Below are 17,946 nucleotides of genomic sequence, written 5' to 3' on the forward strand. Positions count from 1 at the left end.
ATATTCACACTGTTCCTGTGTTTTTAACACAGTCTCATTTTCGTATTAGCTTCATTTTACTTTTTAAAATAACACTTGCATTGTAAGATACAATTCTGGTATGATATTGTAACTTTGGTAATAGGAAAATTACAATAATTGTTTGCTAATTTCCTTGGCTAGAAGAAAGAAACCATCAAAATATCCCTACAGTTTTACAAGCCCACAAGGAGTGTGTGCGTATACATGTGTATGTTGAAAGGCAAGAGACTGGCACAGCACAAATTAAAATGTGGGAGGTAAGACGTGAAAAGGGTGGGAATCAAATAAACTGCTGCTTATCACCTTGTATTTCTTGTGCTTCAGGAACAGAACATGCGTGGTCAAGTATTTGTTTGACATTGTCATGGTAATAACACACTGACACCACCAACGCTCCCGGGTTCGTAAAGACTCTGCAATCACGATTCTAAAGTTGCCTCTTGTAGGCTTGAGAACTGTTTTGCATCATTGGCAAAGGGCTTTTGGATTAAATCCAAGGCATTACCAGCAAAGGCTGAGGTATTTGGGCGGGGGGGAAGGATTCTTTTAAGGACTGCAGAAGTTGAAAACTTGCTCTTAATGCTTTCTTCTAGGCTATTCTCATCTGATTCTTTGAAAAGACTCCTGTAGTAACCTTAGTTTTCACAAGCTGGTATTCAAAGCTATCATCTAGACTAAAAGGATCGTGCTATTCCATAACCTTAGGACGGTAATAATTTCAGTGTTGTCCTAGTGCTGCAGAAACCATTTAGATTCTGTAGGAGGAAGTAAGATCCACAGACGTTCAGCTGGATTTCTCCAACCAATGTGTTTTTGCCTCTTATTTATTCTTTATGCTTAGATCAGGAACGGTGTACAGAAATTCCGTTTTACAAACTGGCATTAGCTCTTTAAGATTACTTGTCTCTTGAGGTTGAATGTGCATGTGCTTATACTGGGATCTGCAAAATCTGTTCTTCAGCTTTAAGTGTTTTGCCTGTATTCTCAGAAGGAAATGAGAAAGTAGCGTTGGGGTTTGCTGCAGGGTTCCTCTATCACACAACTTGCTGTACGTGGAGAACACCTCATACAGCCAGAACACCTTGGCTTTTACAGTAATCCTCATCCCGGAGACTTAACTACTTGAAACAACCAGCTGTGAGAGAAGCCTCTCCTCTGAGAGTGTACATTGAGCCTCTGTTTTTACAATATGTCCTAAAGCCATCGATGGAGTAACTACTTCTCCGTGGTATTTTTGATAGGGTTGAGTAGAATGGGTGGAGGGAAGGGTTTAGGTGCCCCACTGGGGAGGGGAAGCAGTTAGAAATATTAAAAAAGTAGGTTTTGTCCTGGTGCAGTTGTGACACTTGGCATCTTCGTGCTACCGCCGGAACAGTGTTTCACGTCTCGCTGTAAATAAAATCTGCTCGGCGGCCAGGGCTAATTTTATCACCGTCTTGCAAGCAAAAACCCCAGTGACAACAGCGACTGAAAATTAGTTTGGGTTTGCCCTTGTTCCCGATCCGTCCTGCCAGGCCGGATGAAGTAGCCCGCGGGAGGAGCCGTGTCGGTACGAACGCCCCCGTGAAACCCTCGGCGGAACGGGACTCCGGGCCTCCCTCGCGCCCGTCCCCTCACCGGGAAGCTCCCACCCGCGCTGGGCGGGGCTGGGACAGGCCGAGGCTGTCAGAAAGGGCCGGAGCCGGCCGGGGAGCCCGCGGCTCCCCTCAGCCGTGATGCGGCGGCGGGACGGACGCCCCCACGCTGACTGGCCCCAGAGCGGGGAGCGCCTGCGAGGCGCCGCCCGCGCCGTAGGCGGGACGGACCGAGGCCCCCAGGAACCGGGGGAAGACTGGGGGGGAGGAGGGGGGGGGTAGGCCAGTGGGGAGGGTCTCCCCGCCCCGAGCCACAGAATGGATATTTCCAACCGCGCGCCCCTCCCCTGGAGTGCCGTCACAGCGCCTGCTGGCCAATGGGAGAGCGGCACCCCCTCCACGTGAGGGTGTCTCCCCCCCCCCCCCGGCTCAGCGCGCAGCCGGGGGCGGGGGAGCCCCGCGCGCGAGTGGCCCTTCCCGCCCCCGAGACTGTTTGTCCTCGCACGTGCGGCCCGTCACGTGACGGGGAGGGAACCCGGCCCCGCGCGTCCTCCGACTGGGAGCGGAAGTCCCCGGTATCTATGGTTCCGATGGGGGAAGAGCGTCGTCCCTTCTCTATGGTCGCGCTGGCACCGCGGGGCCGACGGGAGGCTGGCGGACTATGTACATTTTTCCCTCATTACCTCACGAGCAGGGAGGAGGCTGCCGGGATAGCGGAGGACCTTCCCTCGGCCTCGCTCCAGTCCTCCAGCTCCCCTCGCTGCCCGGCGGCCCCGGGAAGCCCGGCTCCCGGCCCGGCCGCGGCGGGCCCTGCTCCCCTCCCCCCGCCCGCCGGGCCCGCTTCTCTGGGGAGCCTCGCCCAGGCTCATGGCTCCATGAGGCGGGAGAAGGAGGCGGCGGGGCAGCAGCGGCGGCGGCGGCTGGGCTGAGGCGGAGGAGAAGCCGCGTCCGGCCCGGGACGGGTGCAGGAGGTGGGCGAGCCCGGGGTGGGGGGGAAGGCGCCGGCGTCCCGCCCGCCCCGGCGGCAGGGAAGGGGTCAACGGAGGGGGGAGGGGGAGGCTCCCGCTCCCTGGCGCCCCCTGGCGGTGGCGGTTCTGCCCCGCCGGGGGGGCCGGGCTGCGCCCCCCGGGGGAGGCGGGCCGCGGTGCGGGGGGGGCTGCGGGGGCTTCCCGGGCCGCGTCCCCCGGCGCGCTGCCGGCGGGGCTGGTGGAACCTCTGGAAACGCCGTCGGAAAGTTTGTGTCCGAGCGCGCGGGGCTCGTCCCGCGCTGCGGCGGGGCCGGAGGGGGGCGCGGCGGGGCCCGGCCGGCCCCTGTGCTCCGCGGGCGGGGGCTGCCCCGGCGCCGGGGGGCGGCCTCACGGTTGTGCCGCGGGTCGGGCGTTCCGGCGCGAGAGCGCGGGGAGCCGGCCGGCGGTTTGTGAGCGCGGGTGGCACCTCCCGCCCGCGGGGCAGAGCAGCGGGGCGCTCCTGGCGAGCGCCGGCTCCGCGGCGTTGTGCCGGGTCTCCGCCGGGTCGAGGCACAAAGTAGCGGGCTGAGGCCCTTTGCAGAGTCAGCATCTCTTCGGGTTTGTATTTGCTGCTGAACCGCGTCGTTCCGTGCAGAAGTTGCTTCCCTGGGCAGGAGGAGCTCAGAGACGAGTGGCCGGCGAAGGCCTTCCGCGGCGGGGAAACGGGGCCCTTGGCTGGAGCCGACCGGTGATCAGTGTGGCCGCCTTCCTTAGGCCCCTTCCGCCCGCTGCGGAGGCTGGTAGGATGATAAATGGAGAAGACCTCTTTTCTGTCCCCTGCCACGTCTTTGATTTGAAATGAAGAGTTACGGTTTTAAACAAATAAATAATTCCCTCCCCGCTGAAGGCGGTTAGCCTTCAGCAATAACTTGAAAAGGCTCATCTGTCCCAGCAGCTTCAGTGAGCCGTAGTAGCATAACTTTCAATAGGCACTGAAGAAAATTACATTTACTTTGCCAAAGTTACACTTTCCGTTTTCCTTTTTTTTACTTGTTAAGAAGGTAGAGATCAAAGGAACAAGGATAATTTTCATTAGGTCTTGTAAATTGTTCCTTATGCAGATTATCTTTCTAAAACCTTGAGGTGAGGATTTTTAAGCAGAGTAAGCACTGCACGTCTACATGTTTTGTGTTGAGAGGCACGTCTCTCAACATGTCTCATACCAGTTCTGGTTCAGTTACGATGGCTGATGAAGCTTCACAGACAAAGTTTACATTGTTTGCATGTGCAGAGAAGGGAGGGAGTTGTCACACCATGAATTTCTGTGCATATCACACCCCCCTGTTCTGTGTATGTGCTGTCAGCTCAGCCATCAGTTAAATACTTGGAAGAGTTGGAGGGATGCTCTGGTAGTTAAAGAAGTAGCTGGTACTCACAAGAGCTGAGCGTGACTTCCAGTTCTCCGTGGTGTTCTCCGAGACTTGCGTGTCTGTGCTTTCAGCCCCATTTGACAGATGGGAACTGTTTTTCCCTCCTTTTGTGTGTTTACATCTCATGGTGATGATGGTATTATGCTTATTTAAGTTCCTACTGTTGACGTGTGGTCCTTATCATCTTCGTTCATTTTTGTCTGCACAGGCTTTCCTCCCTGTGTTTGTTCCACCCCTTCTTCTGCTGCAAGAGCTAGCGTTCTCTTCTTTGCAAGCAAAACACAGTTCTGGGGTTTTTTATACCGTGTCTGTTTCCTGCCATTACTGCTTCCCTCTCTTCAGACTGTGCTCAGTCTTCAGCTCTTCTTCTCCTGCATATCCTGACTGTACCCTACATGTTTACTTGTGAGCACTATTGATTTACTTAATCCTAGAAAGTAAATGCAGATTCTAGTTCTTGGGGTCTGGAAAACAGTCTGTTGTTTAGAAAATGGTGGTTCAATGCTTGTAACTTCTCTTTGTGTCTTGCTTAGGCTAGTGCTAAATCAAGGCCAGCACCCCTGGGAGTCCACCTCTGAAGGTGTCATTTGGAGTTGTTGTCACTCTTCTGTTGAGAATGGGGAAGGGAAGTGCACTTGTGGCTTTTCAATAGCTTGTTTGCCATTGGTGCAGGCATTCACTGAGGGGGAACGGGTGATCCGGAAAAGCAGTGGATGGGGTGTATCTGTACTCCAGAGTCGTCTTGTCTTTTTTCTTCTGTTCTTCCACGGTTTCATTCCCTTTATGGGAAGGCTGGTTGTCAGTTTTTTTGTGATGAGCTGCCTATTACACTGTTCAGTACACCTCACCAATAACTTTAAAAGTGTGATTTCATGCATGTTGTGTACACACTCTTTCAATTTATGTGTAAAAACACCCATTCTGCTTCCTGAACTTGTTTTAGTTCTGTACTTAGTTGCGCGGGTTTTCTTCCTCTTTTTGTTGCAAAAGCAAACCTCTCTGATGTCTTAGCAGAAGCAAGGAAGCAGCTGTTGGTTTTTCACCTGTAACTGTTTTGTGTATTGCTTTTTTTTTCCCCCCCCGCCCCCTCCTTGCCAGGGTTCTGCAGTGTTCCAGGCAGCGAGTTTTGAAGCAGGATGGGAAAAAGACGCTGTGTTCCTCCACTTGAGCCCAAGCTGGCAGCTGGCTGTTGTGGGGTAAAGAAACCCAAATTGTCTGGGAGTGGAACGCACAGTCATGGGAATCAGGCCACAACTGTACCAGGCTCCAGTTCAGGTCCTCTTCAGAACCACCAGCATACAGACGGGAATAATGGAAGGGAGAACGTATCTGACTTGACTTTGGGCCCAGGAAATTCCCCAATTACTCGAATGAATCCCACTTCAGGAGCTCTGAGCCCACTTACTCGGCCCAATGGAACTGCCAACAGCACCAAGAACCTGGTGGTGACAGCGGAGATGTGCTGCTACTGCTTTGATGTACTCTACTGTCATCTCTATGGTTTCCCTCAGCCACGACTTCCTCGATTTACCAATGACCCCTAGTGAGTAAACCCACATGTGGGAGGAAAGCTGAGAAACCAGCATCCAGAGCTGTGGTTTGTTTGGGGAGGGATGAAGGGTTTCCTCTGGAAAATGGGAAAACTGGTATGCAGGGAGGAAGGGGGGCGTTCTGCTGTTTGCTTTGTCTACCAGAAACAAAAAAATCATGTGCTGTAAGCGCACCAAAGCGTAAAAATATTGTTATGTTTGTTGGTGGAGATGAGTGGAGCTTTGAAGAGTGGCCTTCAAGGGAGAACATGCTTAGCTCTACAGAAAGAGAGCTAGGCAAAATACAAGGAAGTGTGGTGCTTCTTCAGCTCACAGTCTGATGTGTTGCATGAGGGGTTGCATACTTTATTGAGGAATGCAAACCCACTTCATGATAATGTTCTGTTAACGTTTGCTCCCTTCTTTGTAAATAGATGCCTCTGCAAAAAACTAACTGCCCTGTGCCTCCCATAAAATTGTACTAAAAGAATGAGTGAAATGGAAATTAGAGTTTTCAGAAAACAATAAAATAACGTCATTAATTTGAAGAGGATCCTGCTTCTAATGTCAGGCACTAACTTGGTGAAGAGAGAAGGGGAGAGACTTCCTTCTGTGAAGCAAGTGGAAGGGAATAAAGCAAGACGTTCACACAAGTTCCCAGCTCATCCTGAAACAAGTGCTGAGCTGGTGAGAATTGGACAGGGACACTCACAAGGGTGTTCAGTTGTCCGAGTTAATGGGTTTAGCAGGGAGGGGAACCAAAAATTTGCCAGTTGTGGAACTAAAAAACAGTGTTATGGAGATAGTGCTAACTGGGCAGTATGGGGAGAAAGAGAGTTAACTTTCAAGGACGAGACCAAGGTTAAGAAGAAAGGAGGTGTGTATGAGAAGAAGTGAGGAGAAGGATTTATGAAGGTATTTCGCTTTAGTGAGGTTTAGCTAATGTTTATCTGAAGGTTGAATGCGTAGGTGTGGAAATGTTAATGTTGTTAAAATGTTTGGTGGAAGAATTATATGGGAAAGATCAATGACAGATACGCCTTCTGACACTCCTCCAGGGGCCACCTCCAGAACAGTAGATAAAATAAAAAGTTGTTGACATCCTTAATTTAAGTTAATGAATTTTAAATTGATGTAAAGGAACAATGATTTAAACAGGTCAAGGACTTTTTCCGTGTATTGAATGTCTCCCCGCCTTATTGGCTGTCAGCGTAGATGTAGGTTGTGCATCCATGCAGTTATTATCTGAGCAGGATTATGGATACATGTTCTGAATGTTACCGCAGACTAAGCTGTTTAATACTATAAATACAACTGAATGGAGAAATACTCTGGACTAGAACATAGAATAGTTCCAGGGACTCCCCAAACTGAAGTATTTCTGTTGCTGTTTTTCATACCTAAGCTAAGTAGACACCTTTTAGAAAATGATACATTAGTCTGCTTATTATTTTGGCACTTGACAAATGCAAAGGGGTTTTTTTGTTGTTGTTCTGTTCTTAAGTCAATAAGAGAGATAATTTTATACAGATTCATTATTTTGGCGTTAAAGGAGGTTTCTAGCTGGATTTTGTTGCTGTTTCTGTTGACTAGTTTCAAAAAGGGTGTTCTTTCAGGAATCTCAGCTGTTTGAATTTTATGCCCAAATTTGAAAAGTAAAAAATCATTCACTGGGCATTTCTGTTGCTGATAATTTAAAAGTCTTTTAGATCAGCACTCCAAAGCAAAACCAGTTCTTCTCTTTTCTTCCCCTCCAGACAAATGCCTACCTGAATTTTCTTGTGTTTCAGCATTTATGCTGTTGCTTTTAGCAAATAGTTGTATGTACCCCAGGGAAAAGCATGGGGTTTGCTCTCTTGTAGAGCAGCACACAGGGATGATCTGTCACACTTGAGACAGTAATGTAGTGAGCTTCAAGCCAAATGTTATCAAATGTAAGAGTAAGCAAAGTGAAAATACATAAATAATTTGCATTGTTGTCCTTTGTAACATAATTAATGTCGATGTAAGAGATCATCAAACAAAACAAAGGTATATACCAGAAGTCTCTCTGGACAGACAGAAAAGAGACTGTTGGTGGAAGAAACAGAAAGATGCACAGGTTTGTCCAGACCTATTTCTCAGAAAACAGATCTTTTAAATTGGTGCTGAACCCCAAAGTAAAGATAGAAGTGGTCGTGAAGGTCAGGATTCTGCACAGACAGGGTAATAACAGAAAAGTTACAGGGTTATGACTTGAAAACTACCGTGAATTCCAATTACCAGCTTGAGAGGATATGCACATGGACAACAATCTTGGTGGGAATTATGGAGGTGGTAGATACCTACGGAGTAAGCGAACCTTACATATATGTTAGCAGCGAAGTTCACAAATCAATGTAGAGAAGGTGGCATTGCAAGACTTGTAGTTATGTCTGAATTAACTTGGTAAATGAAGAAAATATCCCCTTTGCTGTTCAGGTTACTGAAAAATGACAATTTTCAACCTGTATAGCATGCCAATAGTTAACTGTGGTTACTTCTTCCACTTTTGTACTTAAGTCTTTCATTTTTTTTAATAGTAGGTATTACACACCGGTACTAAAACCACACCATGCAAGTTTCTAGTATGCAAGACAAATAATAAGATACTTGCATCATAAAATCTGTACTGTAACAGGTTTTTTCCTAGTACAAGCTAAATTCTGATTTGAACAAACTGTATTTTGCTACTTTAAAATTCCCTTTGCAGTTGCAGTTGGAGAATCTATTTTTTAGTTGCTGAAATTCCCCTCCCCTCAGCCCAGCCAACTCTCATCAAACACACCTAAATAGGATGTTGTGGCTGGGGGAGAAATGGTTGCCATAATCTGCGCAGGATATGACTGCAAAGTACTGGTAAGAGCTCTTGGGTGAACATGGGCGAAAGATTGTCATGACTTTTCTCGGTACATCCGGGAAATACACTTTTCAGGGAGGGGCTATGGAACAATTGGCTTATTGTCAGCTGCACCTGCATTTTGCGAAGCACATTTATTCTTCAGGTATAGAAACAACATTTTTTTCTACAGTGAAAAACTTTATAATAGTGAAATTTTATATACTTGTACAAAATCATAATCTTTTTTTTATGCCTCAGTTGTTATGACCACAGTGAAAAATTGTTAAAAATGTGCTTTAAGATCTTTTAAAATATGACAGCCTCCTGAATGTAATTATCCTGCCCTTTCTGGTAATATCTCTTCTATTATAGACGCAGAAGGCTGTGTCACAGCTCAGTGGAAACATCATCTTTTTTTTTCTTTTTTTTTTTTTTGAGGGGGAGTGTGTTTTGGAAGGGGAAAGAGGTGCATTGGAAATGTGAACCTGTAATTTGAATCCAAGAAGAGAAGGAACTTACTTAAATTTGTATTGTCAGTGATGTTTTTTCATTTTCTCCCTTCCCTTTTCTGTTTGGGGTGAGTGTCACATGGGCTAATTAATGGTTTCAAAACTTTAATTAGATTAAGCTAAAGTTCCACTGAGCTTTTGACAGTAATGTTTCTCAGAAATCTCCTTTGTAAGTTTAGTATCTTTTTTTGGTAAGCTTTCTAATGTATTTTCTTACACTGTTTCTGTTTTCTGCTTCAACATATGGTAGCTAGATGAAAGTGTAGAGGAATGATATTCTGCAAGTGCCTTGAAGTGGTGTTGGAAAACTAGAACAGTAAATCCTCTGTCTTGGTCAAGCAACCAGAAGGTGGCTGATGGTTGTGGAAGAATGTTTCCACTTCCTCTGTGGGCAAAGTACTTCACAATTATCACTTAAAGGCTATTTGCTATTTTGGGTAGTACTTCTGCCGTCAGTCACAGCTGGTAACTAGATCCTGAACAATGGATTTATGCTGTGACAGAGTTTTTTAATTCCATTGTTGCTCTGAGGAACATCACTGGGCATTGCTTTACCACTACAGTTTAAATTATGTTCTAACTACTTAGACATAAGAAGCTCTGTTGCCTGTATTTGAGAAATCATCCACACGCCATGCTGGTTTTGTTGTCCGCACAGAATCCCTTCATATTTTTTGTAATGTTTGCTGCAAAAATATATTGCTTACAAGAGTTTCAAGAGTTTGAGGAAAGTGTCTGTGCTCTGATGTAGAATCAGTTATTCTGTTTTCATGTTTTAGAACTCCTGCCAATGTTTGTTTAATTTCAGAAAATTATTTTCTTAACACTGCATGTTTTCTATCATATTACTTATCTTTTAAAGTTCAATAGAAATCTATAGACTGATGTGTGGAATCACTAATGACTAACTTTCTCATTTATGCTTGGGTTCAAAGTGACCATATCTTGTATTCAGTACTATGTAATCTGAAAAAGTAATATCAGTCATCCTGTTTTTATAATTAGATCAGCATCATCAGTTGCCTTGCAAAATTTTCCAGATGTTTGGACATTCTTGTATGGCTGCAGCCACCATTGTCCTTTCTTTACTGTTTCTCTCTACAGCTGTTTGCAACTTCACTCACTTCTGTAGAAGTGAACTTTTTGCATTTAATATTCACCATTGTCTTTACCTGTTTACCTCTTCATAGAGCTCTTCTGAATACTGTTGTTCTAGACTTCTTGCTTTTGGGGGCTTAATCATGGCTTCTAGTTTAACAGGTTGAAATGAGCCTGCTGAATTTGAGAATCTACTGTTATGCCTGTAAATTCATTATAGTAGACAGGAAAGTGGAAATCTGTGTGATGTTTGAGTAGGAACAATATAGTGATTTAGATATGTGTTCAACGGAGAGAATCTGTGTAAATATAAATCAAATGTAAGGTAAGCAAAAGATGTGAACATAAACTGTTTGAGCACTAGGGATGGACCCAGAAGTCAGATCCTCATGGAAAGAACAGTGAAAAAAAACCTAGGCTTGCTTTTTATCCCTTTTTAAAAAAATATTTTAATATAAATAAAAAAATATTAATACCTATATTAATTTTGATATGGGTTGTCACGTAAACTAGTGGATGCTACTAAGTGAGGCCGTTACTCACAGAGGTGATCAGTGGGGTCAAATAACCATATCACTCATTAGAAGACAGTGCAGAGGCTGGCCAGGAAGGTGTTGGTGGAGAGAAAGGAGGATGCTGAAAAGGTGGGGGGAGATGCTGTTTTTTGCGTTCGGGTGTGTGTGGGTGTGGGGTTTTATTATTGCTAGATAGCAGGTGAGAAAACATGCCTATTGGAGTTTATTGGAGGGAGAGAAAGCAAGTGCACGCATACATGCTCTTTTACACCTTGTTGGTCTCCCCTTAGCAACCAAATATCTCTAGAGGCTGGAGTATTTCTCTTTTTTGGCTTTTCAGTCCACTCTTTGTGACGTGGAAGACGGGGCGAGACAAGCGGCTTCGTGGCTGCATCGGGACCTTTTCAGCCATGAATCTTCACTCAGGACTCAGGGAATACACATTAACCAGGTAATTATGTTGAAAATGAAATAAATCTGAAATTAGTTTAATTTGCTGAAGATCTATAAGGATTCAAGGTTAAGACGTTGGGTCAACATAGTTCAATTTAGTATGCTTCACAAGAAAATAAACCTGAGAATTGTATGATAGGGTGAAGTAATATGTCAGGATTAAGTGCAACATCTTTGCAACAGGTGAATTTTGGTTGATGTTTTAAGGCTAATGTCAAATCTGTCTTGCATACTAACAGTTTTGACATCTTACGTAGCACATAATTTCTCTTCAACTGCAGTAAGTGGAGGACAGCATCAGGAAGCTTGCACTAGTGTTTACATATTACAGTTCATTAGATAGGAAGAGATGCAAATCACTTTCTCTGCAGTAGAAGAGAGGAACATGTTTCACGGAGGCATAATCAAAAAGGGAATAATTGAGCATCTGACACTTTAATTTGGTGCTTGTATTAGGCAATATATGTTCTCTTTCCTTTAGTGCACTTAAGGACAGCCGATTTCCCCCCCTGACCCGCGAGGAGCTGCCCAAACTCTTCTGCTCTGTCTCCCTCCTCACTAACTTTGAGGATGCCAGTGACTACCTGGACTGGGAGGTGAGAACAGGTGCATTTGGAACTCTGCATCATTCTCTCGTTCCATTTGGGTTCGGGTTAGTACATGGTGATGTGTCTCCTTCGTTACAGGGGTGTACGGGCATTGAAACTGGGAATAGAAGAAATGGGGCTGGAAAACCAGAAGGGAGGAAGAGGGTGGGCTAGCAGTATGCTTTTGCCTGGGAGGGGATCTGAATGGGAATAAAAGAGACCTGAGAGTGTTTTATGGATTTGGCCCAATAGGAGATGGGTGTAAATACATGTGTAAAAACCTGGGAAGTATTTTGACACTGTGAATAGAAACTGAGAACAAAAAGTAGTTAAGACCAAAGGTATTAATCATTTTTAGGATCTTGTACGTGGAAATGCATTTAGTTCAAGAAAGATTAAATAGACTTTGTGGTTGGGCTATTTTAGGCATGACTCTTGTGTAGAGATCTTGTCTTTCTTGCCCAACATAAGAGATGAAAAGCTGTCAGACTGCTGACAAGACTTACTTCAGGAGAAGTAGCAGGGAGACTGGTTAGGCTTGTCTGGGAAAGGGGGCAGAGGTCCTTTACGCTGCTAAGAGACCTGCCTGGCAAGGACAGAGAGTGGGGAAGAGACTGTCCTTATCCAGGCAAAAGCCAAACTGGCCAGAGAGAGAGAGATACAGTGTTGTGGGAATGACAACTCGATCATGGACTCAACGCTAGCAAACACCTCTTATTTGGCTATTCATTTCCATCTATAGGTTGGGATCCATGGGATCAGAATAGAGTTCATCAATGAGAAAGGTGTCAAACGCACAGCCACGTATTTACCTGAGGTTGCTAAGGAACAAGGTGGGTTTGAGATGGCAGCCAAACATGTCAACACATTGTGTCACAGAATTGGGTAACATAAATCTATGGATTTTGGGTTTGGATTGCAATGCTATCCTCATAGTAGTGCCATGGAGCTACCAGGCTTAATCTGGATAACTGACACCTGATACAGCTGCTGCTGGGTTTTCATCTGGCCTTTCTCTCATCCCACATCTGTGCACAGCTGTATCTTAGTGTAAAAATGTTTTAGGGCTTAAGAGATAGAGGATCTCAAAGTATGGATCTTCCAGCTTCATTCAGCATTGCATCTTTCCTCTTCTATGTTTCTCCCACCAACTAGGATAACTGCAGGCTGCACAGCACCAACAGGAGAGTCCCTTTCCTCATTCTTGCTAAAGTAGCATCCTCCAGATGAGGGCAGGAAACAGGGCCCCTCTGGAGCACACTTCCCACTCAAATATAGTAGCGGTCACCATGGTAACTGCTCAAAATATTGCCTCCTTTCCTCCACCTAGCAGAGTGGAGTGGTCGCATCCTCCTGGCTCTGGGGCAAAAGACGAAGGTAGGAATTTTAACTCTGATCTCTCACATAGCAGTGCACTGTGCTATCACTAGAGCATCAGGTTGATCCCAATTTGTCTATGTAAAGAGCTAAGTATTATCTTATTTTAAGGCTTAGAGAGCTAAACTTGAGTGGCACGTGATAAAACAGTTTGGGGTCCCTGCAACAGAAGCAAGGCACAGACCTTTGTAAGAAGAGAGGTCATACGGAAAATGGAATTACTGTTTTATAAACCGTTGCAGTTCCAATATGAGTTAAAAGGGGTTGGCATGTGCAGATAGTGTGCGTGCATAAGACCATGTATGTCCAGTTCAACACTAAAGCTTAGTTTCCTGTTTAGTTGTTTGCTTTTCTAGAGGCCTTTTAATGCATCTCTTACCTTTTTGAAACATATTTTTATATTGAAAAATTTCCTTTGCTTCTATTTTTCAATAGACTGGGATCAGATCCAGACCATAGACTCCTTACTCAGGAAAGGTGGCTTTAAGGCTCCAATTACCAATGATTTTAGGAAAACGATTAAACTTACCAGGTAGGTCAATATATTTGTCGTCTTTAAATTTTACTTCATAGTGTTTTGTGGGTAATTTAAAGTATTTGTACTTGATGTGAGTCTTCATGCCTCTTTCAGATGAGAGATGTAGTCTGAGAGACAAAATCACAAATGCCACATGCTAGGCGTATTATGTATATGGAATGAAGTGCAATGTGTCCAGTCCATGCAGGATCAAAGTTAGCATTTTCTAAGAGAATTGCCACTGGTTTTAATATTATCATCCACATGACAGATCAAAAGAAGCAGAACCTTTGAAAGTTAAAAAGGTTGATTTTTCTGTATCTTTACAATGGACTTCCTTTTCTCAGTGTGCTCATCTGTGGATGGTGTAGCTATTCAGAGGTGACAGCTGTCTTAAAACCAAACCACGCTCAAATTTGGCTGGTTTTCAGAATTTGCTTGCTTTTCTATACCCCCAGCTGTCCTATTGGTTTCAGCTCCCTTTATGTTAGTAAAAAACGGGACATTCTGGTTTTGTATAGAAACACTAATTTATCAGGTCATTCCTTACCTCTGGAGAAATGAGGTGGGTATGCAGAGGTTTTTTTTAACAGGAGAGGTCAGGATGAAGGTTTTCATTAAAATCTGGTGTAACATGGACTTAGTGCAATTCACAACCACTTTGAAGTTATCTGTTGTGTAGCATGCTTTAGAAGCACCTGGAAATCTCTGGTCTCTCAGAAGGCACTTCACGTTTTGTGAATTCTGATTGTACAACATGGACTAAGTCACATACATGCTATAATAAACCTCCCTTCACACAACTCTCCATCATTTTCTTTCACTAGCCTTTCAAATGTGAAGATAACCACAGAAGTAAATAATACTGAAATACTGGTTATTTAGTCTCTGAAACAGAGTCTTCTTCCAGCAAACTTCTCATGCCCTTTTTTTTTCCACAGCAAGTGGATAAAAAGAATACAAATTGATCATTTGTTTCCTGTGTGCTACTGCAGGAGTCCCCTTAATTATGATTGCCTTGTCAACTTTTGGGACATTGAAGCTAATTCAAGCTTAGATGGGTTATTCAGAGTACTGCATGAGGCAGTATCAGACAAAGTAGTTTTTGAAGTTAGTGGGTTCCTCTTGGTCGTTATTGGCTGTTAGCTAAAAGATCTGGGATGAATGATTTTATGTCTAGTCCCTTCATATTGCATAGTCTGTTTACGTTATTTTTTTTCTTATGCTGTTCCCATAGGTACCGAAGTGAGAAGGTGACAATCAGTTATGCAGAATACATGGCTTCCCGTCAGCATTGTTTCCAGAATGGCACTCTTCATGCCCCCCCCCTCTACAATCATTACTCCTGACACACGGCTGCATGACCAGTCCCACTCCCCAGTTGCTGCCAACGGCTACGACATCATTGGGGCAGATGCCTCCTCTTCCTGGTCCAGTTACTTCTATTACTGCACCATTTTATGATGCTAGCTTCCGTTGCCAAGTCTGCCTTCCAGCTGACCTGGGGGGAGGATGAGAGCATGACAGAACTTCAGGGGCCCAAGCCTTATCTCAGCCTTCCCTCCGAACGGGGGTTCAGTTGGATTGGGGCTCCATGCCTATGAACTGTCGTGAGGTGCAGAAGACCTCTAGGAGTGAAAGTGCCACTTCGGACTGATCTGTTCTTGTGTGTTACTGACACTCCGGAAACTTGAGTTGTTCGTTATGGAAGCCCCCCAGATCAAGTAGGAGCATTCCCCTGGCAGCCTGGGCAACGGAGTCCAACAAAACATTTTTTAGGTTCTTTTTAATTTTTTTTAACCTCTGGTATCTGTTGTGTACCGAGAGCTGATTGCAGTCCCCACGCATCACAGGCGGACATTATGATATTGGGGAGGGTTGAACATCTGGATAGCACCCCATCCTCATGGACAGAAAACACTTAAAGATGTGAAAAACCTTTGGATGGTATTGCAGATGAATCCATTATTTAAATAAACCCTAGAAGGCTTTAATTATCAGATTCTACTGTAGGTTGGATTCTCTAGAAATCCTCTTGGTTTACAGTTTTCTGGGTTTTTAGACAGTGCTTTGTAATGTAGCCTGCTATGAAATAGAATGCTGTTATGCCTGTAAGAGAGCAACACGGCACATGCTGTGTATGCGAAGGACAAGGTACTTGAGTGTCCCTGTACAGTCTTCTCTGTTACGACCAAGTTTTGTGTCCAAACATTTGTAACGGAGCCTGGTTGGATTAGGGATGGGGAGGGATTTGCAGGGCATTGACTGTAGTCATACAAGTGAGACTAGTGACTGAAATTTGTTTAACTTAAGCTAACAGTCTCGGGGACCTTCCTTTTGATAGGACAGCCACTTTCTCTGGTGTGACTATCGATCTTGAGAACTGTGAGTATTCCAGTTTATAGCAGGCCTATGGAATACAGCTATGTAGTTTCACTGGTAAGTTATTATCTTACACAGTTTAGTCATTACCACATCAAGGCAATGAGTGGGGAAACCTGTGTTACCCAAACTGTGTGAAACTCGTGCATTCTGTATTTCTTCTCCCATCATTGATGATTACAAGAAATATTCTCATCTAAGAGGAAGGTAACTTACCCAGTTGTTTATTCTGCAGTGTCGTTGAGGGATGTCATAAACTCTAAATTATGACTCCCATTGAGGTCACTAGACTTCAAAATTTGTTTTGTTTTTTTGTTTCTGTTTTGTTTTCCAAGTTTCTGGAGGGTCAACAATGATCAGGAAGAAAATACAAGTGCATAGCAGAGACATGGCTATTTGGTTGCATATATCTTGAAAGTTCGTTTGTGTGTGGTAATGATGGCTTTTAAAATTGGCTGGTGTTTCAAGCCTGAAATTCTCTCCTGGCATGGCAGGGAAATAGGGCTGGTAGAAAGCTCAGAACTGCATGCTGCTGCTCCTTCTGGTCCTAGAGAAGCAAACAGAATTGTGCAGTTTTGCTTCATGTTGGTGTAACGTCCTCCTGCTGGAGGAGAGAGACGTGAGGGAAAGGAGGGGGTCCTATTCTGGATAACGGTGCAATATCGACCCAGCTTTCCTCCTGTACTGGGTCATTCTTATAAATTGCCACTTTTCCCTTGTGATGTTGTTGAAAAGCAATTGAAGATTAAGGGATTGTTTCATGATTTCCTGCTGCTGAGAATAAATCGGTCTTGTTACAAACTCGAGTGGTTTGTAATTACTCTCCCAGGTGCCGTGTAGTGATGGGGGAGGGTGGGGTCAGCTCTGGACATACCATTCACCTTTCAGCTGTCAAACAGTATGATACATAGGGCTACACTCATTACTGTTCAAGTGTTCTATGTTAGAATTTAATTTCTAAAAGGTTTAAAAAAAGCAAAAAAATGGTGCTAAAACTTCACCCCTGAGCACGCTCAGTGAGACTGGTCATGCAGGCATATAGTGCCAGGCTTTTCAACAATATTGTTTCTTTTTCAAATGTTTGCCCTGTTCTGTGTCTTCAACAGTGTATAGTGTTTTCCTGATTTCATTTTATTTGAATAGGGGATGACTAAGGGGTGGGGTGGGGAGGGTTAGCTGTCATTTTTAAAGAACAGAATTTTAGGATTGAGTGACTTGGTTGGTTTAAGGCTGAAGTGGGCTAGATGGTTTGGGACTGGGGAAGCCTTATCCTCTCCCACTTCCATTTCCCCACTCCGTCTGTTTAAAAAGAAAAACAAACAAAAATGCCTCTAAATATGTACTGTGTTCTTGTCTTGTTGCAGTGAGAAGAGAAGCTAGCAAATCAGAAACACTGGTCTGCTGCCTAAGAAACAGGCCCTCTCAGCTTTAGTCCCATAAGGGTCCAGCTATAAAATCAGTTGAAAAGTGTCAATAGTTAAGTTAGCTCAGAAAAATGTATGACAAGGACAGGTGGTCTCAGGAAATAACCCCATTTCTAGATCATTACATGGCAGCTATGCATAAGGATGAAAGAGGTGAACTAGAAACAAAATGTACTTTGAGTTGCCTCACGATGGAGGCAACCGAAATCAATGACCAACTGATGTAAGAATTCCTCTGTGGTTACTTGGCTGGGACAGCAGGTTAGAACTACTTCTCAAAGCAACTGTTAACCTGGTTTGATCTGGATTTAACTCATCCTTAGAAGCAAGTGCCTTTTGGTCTAGAAGGGCTTATTCTCATGACAACCACAACTGAGAAATAATCTCACTGCAATTATGAATTGTCTTTGTTTTACAGTAACTACAGGAGAATGTCTTTGATCACTGGAGTCTGTCAGTGTTGGAATGTTTCCACTGTGAAGTTCTTAATTTTTTTTTTCATAATGTTCAACAGTCAATCTCAACTGAGGCCATTTCAGTTTGGGAACGTTTTGCAGTCAAAATATCACATATCTACGATTTATCAGAACAAAAAAAAATCTGTAAGAAAATCTAAGAGTTCATTTTAACCTTTGCACAGAATAATTTGTTTTCATAGTACATTAACAAACATCAGCAATCTTCACTGACTATTAATGCTGTTTTCTGTTTGTATTCTGGAAA

The 17,946-nt window shown here is 44.3% G+C and overlaps 1 protein-coding gene across 4 annotated transcripts; it reads left to right on the forward strand.

The window, feature by feature from the left end:
- The first annotated feature begins 2,136 nt into the window (after positions 1-2,136).
- On the forward strand, positions 2,137-16,600 carry AMMECR1L (AMMECR1 like). Of its 4 annotated transcripts, none has more exons than XM_076341644.1 (7): positions 2,137-2,170; positions 5,071-5,515; positions 10,824-10,934; positions 11,418-11,532; positions 12,266-12,356; positions 13,336-13,432; positions 14,655-16,600. In XM_076341644.1, the coding sequence occupies exons 2-7, from the start codon at positions 5,109-5,111 to the stop codon at positions 14,764-14,766; spliced, it is 933 nt and encodes a 310-aa protein (XP_076197759.1). In that variant the 5' UTR covers positions 2,137-2,170; positions 5,071-5,108; the 3' UTR covers positions 14,767-16,600. The 4 variants fall into 4 exon arrangements, with proteins under 4 accessions (XP_076197759.1, XP_076197761.1, XP_076197758.1 ...); XM_076341646.1 differs by lacking the exons at positions 2,137-2,170; positions 14,655-16,600 and adding exons at positions 2,300-2,566; positions 12,854-12,900 and having other exon boundaries at positions 13,336-13,421; XM_076341643.1 differs by lacking the exon at positions 2,137-2,170 and adding an exon at positions 2,301-2,566.
- Positions 16,601-17,946: the final 1,346 nt, after the last annotated feature.

The sequence above is a fragment of the Aptenodytes patagonicus genome, chromosome 6, assembly GCF_965638725.1.
Source record: "Aptenodytes patagonicus chromosome 6, bAptPat1.pri.cur, whole genome shotgun sequence".
Lineage (NCBI taxonomy): Eukaryota > Metazoa > Chordata > Aves > Sphenisciformes > Spheniscidae > Aptenodytes > Aptenodytes patagonicus.

What these genes read in the sequence shown, in the direction of transcription:
- AMMECR1L (XM_076341644.1), top strand. Translation starts at nt 5,109, where the DNA reads ATGGGAAAAAGACGCTGTGTTCCTCCACTTGAGCCCAAGCTGGCAGCT. An exon ending in GTGACTACCTGGACTGGGAG is followed by an intron (nt 11,533 to 12,265) that starts GTGAGAACAGGT and finishes TTCCATCTATAG; the next exon opens with GTTGGGATCCATGGGATCAG. An exon ending in TGAGGTTGCTAAGGAACAAG is followed by an intron (nt 12,357 to 13,335) that starts GTGGGTTTGAGA and finishes ATTTTTCAATAG; the next exon opens with ACTGGGATCAGATCCAGACC.